A 10,513-nucleotide genomic window follows, 5' to 3' on the forward strand; every position below is an offset into this window, starting at 1 on the left:
CCGGGGGATACCCACGACCATCCACAGTTTGCTGGGGGCCTTATAACCTACGACCAGAGAGGAAGCCAGCATGAGCTGGACTTGAACTCACAGCGACCACATTGGTGAGAGACTCCTGGGTCATTACGCAGCGCTAGCGCGCTAACCAACTAAGCCATGGAGGCCCCTTTAATTTTAGAAGCGCATCATCTAATTTTAAAGCGCATTTACACCTGCACAACCCTTCTCTGTAGCATGGGTCAAGGTCAAATGGCATACACCTGCCCTCTGATTACTTCCACATTCTTTATTTTCACTATTTTGCTAACTAGCAAAGCGCGCGATTGCCTTAAGGTCTCATATCAAAGAACAATCATCCAAACATAAAATCAACGACTTAACATTTTACTATACATTCAGATACATGTGCAACCAGTCATTTCACATTTTCCCAAATACACATTCAGTATAAACTCATCATACATTTTAATTTGACCATCCATAATTATAATGCTGGCATTATTTATCTACATGTTCGTGTATATAGTTGTCACTGCAATCAAAAATATGCACCCATGGTTAAAACTGGGATATATAAAAAAAATCACATACATAAATGCTTTCAATCCATACAGAAAACTGTACAATTATACTGCGGTATGAAACAGCTATTCCTCACATCTGGTTTGTTCTTCAGGGAGTTCAAGTGCTGAGGAAACGACGACGAAGCAGTAACTCACTTACAGAGAATGAAATATTCCATATGAAATGCAATAGTGTGAATTTCAAGATCAGAATAAGGTTTCCATGATCCGACTAAAGTACCTTATTATTCCTCTTTATGGAAATTTACAGGCTTCTCAACAATAGGACATTGTCCTAATAGCACCTCTTCCAAGTTAGCTTCTGGCTTTCTCTGCATATTACAGAGCTTTATGGTTTAACACCAGGTGCATGGCATTTTCTATACTGACTCAGATCTTAGTTTAACTATTATGGAAGGTGCCCAATTCAAACTGGAAATGGCAATTCACAATAAAACACTTTGCAATTCAGACATGAATGCTATTTTGGAGATGGGCAAGCTTAAGGCCTAAACAATGAAATACAAGTCAGGAAAATAACTTATTTTAATGTCCATCCTTATCAATGATTCTGCAAGTTATTTTCAGTGTACTGTTTGACCAAACAATACTTCTCCTCAGCCTTACTATGGAAGCTTACCATACCTTGCATAACTAGCAATACAGCACTTCTGGATCCAACATGCCTCACCTAATCCATCATGGGTAATCAAATCAAACATGCACCACACTGGAGGATTTCAGGGCTTTTCTATCATTATGCTGCTTTAAACCTCAAAGATATTAGTTGTTATGTCCAGGATCTCTCTTGAGAAGCAATTCTATTCAGTACATGCATCCAAAAACTCCTAGCTATGCTTGGCTGAAGAGAGCCCAAATTACCTGAGGGCTAGGGGTGAAGAATGTCTCACAGACTTAACTATTGTTCGGAATGCTGAATAGAGTAACTCTGAAGACCTTTACATTTATACAGGCCCAAGATAAACATCAAGAGGTATATATGTTAGCTGGCCATAAATGGGACCTTGTCCAACTCGTTTGCTAAACTGGCTGAGTTCTACAAGCAAAGGGACCAACACAAGTCACCTGGGAGGGTAAACCACTATACAACTGGCAGTATAGGCAGCTGTCAGGTGCAGGCAACTCGTAGGTCATACAGGGATGCCGGCCTCACCAGCTTGCTGTGCATGGACCCTAGAGGGTTGTGTGGTGCTTGTCCTGTATCGCTGTAGTACAGAGGTGACTCTGCCTTGTCAGGCTGTCCCAGGCTGAACTTGGGTATAGTGAAGCCTGTGTCAGGGGCGTACCTGCCCAGTTTACTATGCATTGACCCTAGGGGGTTGTGTGGGGCCTGTCCAGTATTATTGTAGTACAGAGGTGGCTTTGTCTTGTCAGGCTGTCCTAGGCTGAACTTGGGTGTGGTGAAGCCTGTGTCCAGGGTGTCATAGGACATTGTGTTGGCTAGTCCCTGAAGGTGTACCCAAGGGGACTTGGCTGGCTTTGGTGTAGGTTCCAGGACGAGACTCTCCAGGTGATCCCTAAGGAACTCTGTGAGGGAGGGGGAGGAGGCAGGAGACCTTAGATAACTTTTGGGCTCCTTCATGGTCTGTTCACCGATCTCCAGAGCTAAATCCTGACCTGTAAACACACACATGTACACGTATTCACATCTATCACACACAACCTTCACAAGATAAATAAAGTCTTAAGATAAACCATAGTCTTAATTCACCACTTTCCATCTGAATTTGTCCCTGGTGAAATGAACAGTTCGAAAAGTAACTAATGTTACACGCACAGAATTGCAAGCCTAGTTTGTTTTTACATTGCCTGCGAGTTCAACATGGATAAATTACATGTGCCGCATTGAAAATAATGGGAAATTAAAATAACACTTCTCTATATACTGGATGTTACTCTTCTAGGATGTATCCCTCATAACTTCTGTAGTTAATTCATTAAGACACTGAGCAAATCCAGAAAATAACACAATAACAGCACTGAACATTAATTACGAAAACAAAATCAAAATTTCTCTTCCATCAAAAACCACTACATCTATAGGTATATTCTAGTCAACAAAAGTGTTTTCAAAAATCACCACAGTACAAAATGCAAGTGATCTGAGGTGACAAGCCACAGGCTGGTGTATAAACATACGCTTCCATTCTGCGGAAAGATCTTCTGCTTGGAGGCGCTCCAGACTGTGGCTGGCATTCTCATTCCCTGCCTTCGCTGACTGTTCATACAGCTCTGTAGCGGCCTCCACATTCACAGGAAGACCTGCAGAGGAACCAATATATAGGGGATTTATACATTTACAAATCATGAGCACGCGATTAAGTTCTACTTCAGAAAGAAAGAAATTCAATAATGGGTTATATAGAACATAATTTCAAAGATCTCTCACATTATTTTCAGCACTAATGATCTGTTAGAAGTACCAAGAATAACCCTGGGACAGTTCAGAGATTATTTCATGGAAAACAACTAAGTGTTCTTTAGGCAAATAAGAGAAATTCTTAGGAAAAAATGATTTGAAATCACATAGCAATTTAAAAATTTCATTCTACTTAAAATGCTTTCTATGACACAAACAAAGAGTTCAGGTGAACACAACATATGCCCCAACAAATGCATTTGTTTGCAATGTATAAAAGAATACCATAAGCAATGTGGTTAGTATAACCCATGGGGAATCTTCATGGGTGTTGATGATAGGTATGTCATTACCATAACAACCCCGCAAGTGAACAAATGTCTCCATCACAACTCAAACTTTATGCAGAAAAAAGTTTGAGTTGTAGCAAGACAACGAAATCACTTCTATTTATATAGTATATATAAGGAAAATGGCTATCTGGTTACCATGACAACTGTGAAAATAGACAAATGTAAGTTGTGACACATCGTGAGCTGTGTATCTATGTATCCACTAATAATTAAATCTCTGCGTGGAAAACAGTTGGAGTTGTAGCCCTGACACAAAATCATATCTATTTGTATAGTATATATAAGTAAAATGGCTATCTGGTTACCATGACAACTGGGAAAATGGACAAATGTGAGTCGCTACACATTGCCATCTGTGTATCTAAGTATCCACCAAAAATAAAACTCTTTGTGGAAAACTCTTGGAGTTACCCTAATTTTTCAACCACCCCTGCAACCACTATTTTGTAACATTCTGAGAAAACTAGGCCATGTGGAGAAATAATTTATACAGATTTATGAAGCTTACATCTATAAATACACAAACAAATAATTTTAAGCGTCATTTTAATAATGTTATATTTATAATTATGATTATAAATAATTATTATTATAAATTCCAGGGAAAACAGCGCTTTAGTGGTTGAAAAGGTTGAAGATTTACTGTATAGTGCAGACACAAAATCATATCTATTTATCTGGTAACCATGACAACCTAGGAAATAGACAAATGTCATGACAGATGGTCTTCTGTGTATGTATGTATCGACCAAAAATTAAAACTGTACAAAAACACATTTGGAGTTACAGCCATACACGAAATCATATCTATTTATATAGTATATGTAGGCAAAAAGGCAATCTGGTAACCATGACAAAAGTGCAAAATGGACAAATGAATCATGACACATCATCATCATATTTATGTATGAAAACACCAAAAATCAAAACTCTACACAGAAAACTGTTGGAGTCATAGTCCGGACACAAATATGGACAGAGATAAGTTAAAAAAGTTTAAAAAAAAAAAATTATAGTTTGGTGAGAGTTTGTCCCGTGGTTTGAATGGCATGGGCTTCGCCTTGCCTTTACTCAGTGGGTTGTATGCCATACAGCTTTGTACCTACCTCCCATACCGTACTCATGGAACACCCCCAGGTTATACATGGCCCCGTCATGTCCTGCAGCACTGGCCTCTCTGTATAACTCACCAGCCTTACACTCATTCTGATCCGTGCCCCAACCCTGCTCATAGCAAATCCCCAGGAAGTACTGTGCCTCGGGATCCTACAACAGCAACAACCCTGATCATCACTCGCCACTAGGGGTTTCTAATTACGAATACCCATGAACGAGGGTGGGTATAATACACCAAACTCCTAATAACTTTGTGAAGAAATTAGGCTCAGTGTGCAGCCTGCTATGTGTTCTTTTCACCTCAGTCTTTACCTACTGCTATCCTGTTTTAGTTAAATGAGAAACTACTAAGTGCATGGAACCACAGAAAACAGCATCATACATAAATGGACAAATCAAAAATGGTAAATTACGTTCACCTGTCGTACCGTTGATGATTCATTATATACTCCTTGCCATTTAGCTCCTTGCCTACCTTTTGAGCAGCAGCAGCCTTGAAAAGTTTGACAGCTTTGGTCATATCCTCATTCTCCTCTCTGGTGTAATGTACCCCCAGGTATGTCTGAGCCTGTCAAATATCAAGCAGGACATACCAGTCAAACTTGTGTATGCTGCTGCCACAGGTAATGGTCACAGACACTCATCAATCAATAATACTGTAGTATGTTCATGTTCTAAATCTGACTGGGGTAATATGTAATTATGTGTTTGTGATCAGAAAGTCTTGATTACCGGTGTGACAACAGACAGACAGTATGCTAATTACCTCCTGGGGAAAAGTTAATGCTTACTGCCAGCATATGAAAATATCTGCTCGCAGCCACTCGTTAAATGAGGTGAACAAGACAAGTACATGTATATAGCATAATAATCTCGATAATATGCAAGTATCATTGACTGGAAAATTTATATCAGCAAAACATGTTGGTACAGTTCCAAACTCTTGTTTGCATAACTGTGTGGACCTATCCTCCTCTTGGCTAATTTTGCGTACCTGTCTCAGGCCTAGTTTAGCCGCCTTATTCATGAGGGTGAGTCCCTTGTCTGGGTCGGGCTCCATCCCTTGTCCCCCCTGCAGGTACACCAGTGCTAGGTTATACACTGCTTCAGCATGGTCAGAGGCAGCTGCTAAACTGTACTGCTTCACTGCCTGCAACATCAAGCAAATGTGAAGAAATGACTTTCGTTTACATAAAATGTAAAACACCACAAATAATTATCATGTCAGATTGGTATATACTTAGGGGTTCCAGCTGGCTGCAGTTTTTATGATTCTGTATTCACAGAAATTATATTTCTGAAGATAGGAATTTGAAATTTATTATATGATAAGTAGCTGAAAGTTATACCTGGAGACCAAAAAAGAGCAATGTCGATGAGATGGTTTGGTCAAAGTTAAAATTATACTCAGTTGGAAAATGTACAATATATTAAATGTAGTCGGGCTTAAAACTGTGTACTCAAGATCCTGGTATGATGCCCTGAATCAGAAATGTGGATTCTGTAAACACAGCCAGTATCATGTGTACCCACTGACCTCTGCCAGGTTTGGCTCCACTCCCATGCCGGACTCATAGCACAGACCAAGGTTAAACTGTGCCTTAGCACAGCCCAGCTTGCTGGCTTCCTTCCAGTGGTGAACTGCAGCAGACATGTTCTTCCGGGCAGCATGCTGGAGGCCAGCAATGTTATTGCCTGTGGCTGTGTACATCCTACACAGATCCTCAAACTCTGTGAACACTAGGTCTAGAGCATTGGGGCCCTCCCCTGGTTTCTGTGAGAGGAACAAGTCATGTGAGGCTTATGAAAATACACACATTAATTTTTTATTTATTTCATTTATCTGAGCAGTGTTTTACGCCGCACTCAAGACTATTTCACTTATACAATGGCGGACAGCATTACAGAGGGAGAAAACCTAGCAGAGCCCAGGGGAAACCACAACCATCAGCAGGTTGCTGACAGACCTTTCCATTGCCATTAACTTTTTACTATCAGGGCATGAGGTCCTGTATTTTATGTACTATGCTCAAACATGTGAGGATCATAAATCACTTTAAAAGAAATCCATCATTTTTTATTTATTTATATGATTGGTGTTTTATGCCGTTATCATGTTTTATGTATTTATTTGATAGGTGTTTTATGTCGTACTCAAACATGTCACTTATATGACGATGACAAGCATTATGACAAGAGGAAACCCATCACTTAAATACCATCCTCCAATATAACGCCTTAATATACAAGTGATATGCACCACAAGAGCAATTTACACATTCACGAATTCAACATGAACTCTCAACATTAAAACCATGCTAATTTGTGTCAAATCCTTGTCAAGCTTTAAACTTAACTGCATATTGTAAACAAAGTATCAGGTGTACATATTACCTGTGCCTTGTCCTGAAGTGTCTCCTCTGCTGAAGACTTTGAGCCTGATGTCTGTACACCTTTGTGGGTGACAGATTTACTGAGCTGGGGTGAGGTGTGGGCTATCTTATAGAGTAGACGACAGCAGGGTCTCTTCCCTTCACATGACTCTCCCCCATCGTGGGAGAGTTTGGAAAGGTGGATCCCTAACACTACCCCGGTACCCTGAAGCAGTAAGAGAGCTTTTCCAGGGCTTCACACATAACACTCCACAGCAGGATATTGAATTTAACCGTAAAAGTAATTATAAATACTAGTACATGCTTTTTCATTCCCAAACCTTAACCCTAATCCACACAGCACTGTGATTTATCACTTGTTCTGGCCAATGTTCAATCAGTTTGGGAAAACAAGCCTACATTTGAGATTTGGTTAACCATGAAGCAAGCATTACATTCTAGTAATCTAGCCACCATGTTTTTTCCTTGGATTGAAAACATAAAAAAATGTTCATATTTTGGGCTTATTAATCAAACACACTGTTATGTATGTAATCTTTTCTCTCAAAGTAGCTGGTAAAACAGTAAATCAAAGAGAACAAATCAGTGGGATAGAGCTACATGCAGGTTTTATGTGGAAAACAAAAAGAGGTGGAAAACAGTAAGACATACCCAACCAACAGCTTCTAGTGCACTGTTACGTCCATACTGCAACTGACTCCAGAAATCAAAGTTTGGCTTTCTCCAGTCACTTTCTTTTCTATCAGGACCTTGTTGTTCATGGTCATTTTTACTCCCACTGTCACTGGAGGAACATCTTTTAGGAAAGACAACAAATCAAAAAATTTACATAAAATTAATTTAAAAGTTTTCAGTTAAAATTACCAAACTTTTCCTATACTAGCAACAGATGTGCATACTTCATTACTAGTTTATTTTCCACAAGTCACTGCATATATACTGAAGTGTTAGGAATTTGGACAATTCAGCTTTAAATTCTTCAACCACATCTGCAACCAGTATTTTGAAACATTCTGAGAGAAGTTTGGGTTGTAGAGAAATAATTTGCACAGTTTTATGAAGTTTGCATCTTTAAGGACGCAGACAAATCATTTTTAGGGTCATTTTCATTACAATTGTATACATAAATTCTAATGCAAAAGTGATTTAATGATTGATAACGTTGTAGATTTACAGTAAGCAGTTATACAGGGCACACCAAAACTGAGTAAATGAACGGTCACATTGTACAAGAATAATGGTCGACAACTGTAACATTTTTGAGAAATACACACATCTGCTGATGGAATTACTTCCTTAATACATTTCAAAAATGTGTCTAAACAGCTGTAAACTTCAGCCAGGCCATAAGCCTTACCAAAAGAGAATAGGCTGTAAACAGCACAGTAAAACTATTTTTTTGTCAATGAAGCTGTGACTTAAAAAACAGCTACAAAATGAACCAAAAAAAAAAAAAAATTACAAAATGATGCGAGTGGTAAAATTGCACGAAGGGGAAGACGAGGAATCATGTTGATTTGCCTTACCTATGAGTTACTGTAACACCACAAGCTTGACGATGGACTACTTCGTAACAGGGAGACTGTGCTTTATACTCATCATCAATGCATGAGGGCCTCTGACGGATGTTACTCTGTATCTGGAGACGGATCGCTGACATGAAGAAAAAAAATACACACAAATGTTGTCACTTGATAAAGGATTAACCATGTTGACCTACTTTGATTTCTATATATCCTCTTAAATTGTTACCATTAAAATGTAACAGTTGACATGTATATGTCATGCATTACTTCTAATACATGTAAATGAATGGACATTGGATACATGCCTTGAGAAGATGCCAAGAACACGAGGCCTACCTTTAAAATAGTCTTAGCCTAGTTAGTGTAAGTTTCTGGAGGTGTGTAAGCAATAACAAGTTCTGATTGGTTCTAAACTGAAGAAATAGGTCAAATGAGGTCAAGGGCCCTAGTTCCCAGATACAAACAAAACGGTCGGAAGGCACAAGCACATAATCCATCGTTTATAACTGCTTTGAGATAATTTCAGTAAATACACTTGTCCTCTTGGATAACTTGATCTACAAAATATACATCGGACTGTTCATGGAATTTGACACTGGCAGCGCGAGCGGTGCCCAAAAGTCGCGCAGTCTACTGTATTTCCTCAACTACCAAGAGAATTCAGGGCCACTAACCTCGAGGAATCCCGACCAACACTCTCCACATAGTCCTCTTTGATCAGAATACCACGTGTCAGGTCGAAACTTCGTCAAAACAAACGATTTATGACCAAATTATTCTAGCCCCCTGAAATGCATCGACGGCTCTCCGCCATCTTGACGGCATTGCGACATTGCATCACATGACCAGATGCAGCTGAATGCCAGGCTAGGTTATTCCCCCTTACTTCTGTTCCTGCCTAGAGACACTACTTGTGCAGAACAAATTTTATAACTGATGCCGAATTATCCGTTTAGTTTTATTATAGATGCAAAATGTGAAAAAAAAAGATCACCGTACTGTTTTTTTGTAACCCTAATTATTAGATATATCTTGACTGACCACAGACCTGTCTGAGCAGCCAGGACCGAATCCTACAAGCTGATAGCCCATTTTTTTGTAACCTGCTAATGGTTTACGTTTGGGAACAACTAGCAAGTCACGCTCTGTCAAATTTAGCTATATGGTTTATTCAGGATAAGCACAAACCTGGCCACCATCATATAAAACTGAAACATTGCTGAACATGGCTTTAACACTACTCCATCAAACAATCAATCAGTAAATTTTTACGTTTAGACAGCCCTGTCCCATGGACTGCACTAAGGCAGTGACATTATCAGTGGAATCATATTCGACAGATATTTCATTCCTGGGAATTTCTGTGTTCCCTGAATTACTTGTATTTTGGGGGAAAGACAAATCGTGAATCAATCGAAATTGCACGTGGGGCTATTCGTTTGTAACTTGCTGTGCCATGCAAGGGCACTCCAGTTTCCTCCACTCATAAAACTGAGCGCCATCTCATAACTGAAACTTTCTTGCGTATGGTTTAACAATAAATAAATATCATTTATTTCGGTCCACCATCTGTTAGTGATTTCATTTGTGTTGTCCATATCTGATTGCTTGTTTATCACCGCACAAATGACTTATACGAGTTCAATAAGCTGTTCCAACCACTATAGTACTGCTATAGTTGCTGTAAGAATCCACCTCAGACTAGCATGGCTGCGGTCTAATGTGAGGAGGTTTACCAAGTCCGTTGTGTAGTGTTGTGTTTTCTTCATCCAATAGCTTAATGGGAGCAGCTGATTGTAAGGGTTGTCTCCAGGGACACCATATTCTCAAAAGCTAACAGAATTTCTATCGTTTGAATGATGCTAGAACGTATTCTGATACTATAATTCTTTAACCTTTTCGCATTTCTGCAAGCATATTCTGAAGTCATTATTCTGGGTTGAGATTATACTTTTTGTGAAGACCTGACACTGACCATTCCAATGTAGTTTTGTCTCCAAAATCAAAATATAGAACACACATTCTATTAACTCACTGACATAATGATTGTATTACACGAATAGGGTAACATGTTGAATAACACACGGCATTATGTTATAATCATAATAGGATACATCTTATTGCATCATTCAGACAACATATTTTCTGCTCAAATTACTTTTAAGATTATTTTTTCAGTGTA

The 10,513-nt window shown here is 39.1% G+C and overlaps 1 protein-coding gene across 1 annotated transcript; it reads right to left on the minus strand.

Moving 5' to 3' along the window:
• Positions 1–368: 368 nt before the first annotated feature.
• LOC135472513 (DAP3-binding cell death enhancer 1-like) lies at positions 369–9,142 on the minus strand. Its single transcript, XM_064752042.1, has 10 exons — positions 9,006–9,142; positions 8,332–8,458; positions 7,457–7,601; positions 6,807–7,010; positions 5,950–6,186; positions 5,407–5,562; positions 4,888–4,980; positions 4,403–4,562; positions 2,724–2,846; positions 369–2,201 (listed from the first exon to the last, which is right to left on the minus strand). Exons 1-10 carry the CDS (start codon positions 9,034–9,036, stop codon positions 1,693–1,695), a joined length of 1,785 nt encoding a protein of 594 aa, XP_064608112.1. The 5' UTR covers positions 9,037–9,142; the 3' UTR covers positions 369–1,692.
• Between the last annotated feature and the right edge of the window lie 1,371 nt (positions 9,143–10,513).

The sequence above is a fragment of the Liolophura sinensis genome, chromosome 8 (assembly GCF_032854445.1).
Source record: "Liolophura sinensis isolate JHLJ2023 chromosome 8, CUHK_Ljap_v2, whole genome shotgun sequence".
Classification (NCBI taxonomy): Eukaryota; Metazoa; Mollusca; class Polyplacophora; order Chitonida; family Chitonidae; genus Liolophura; species Liolophura sinensis.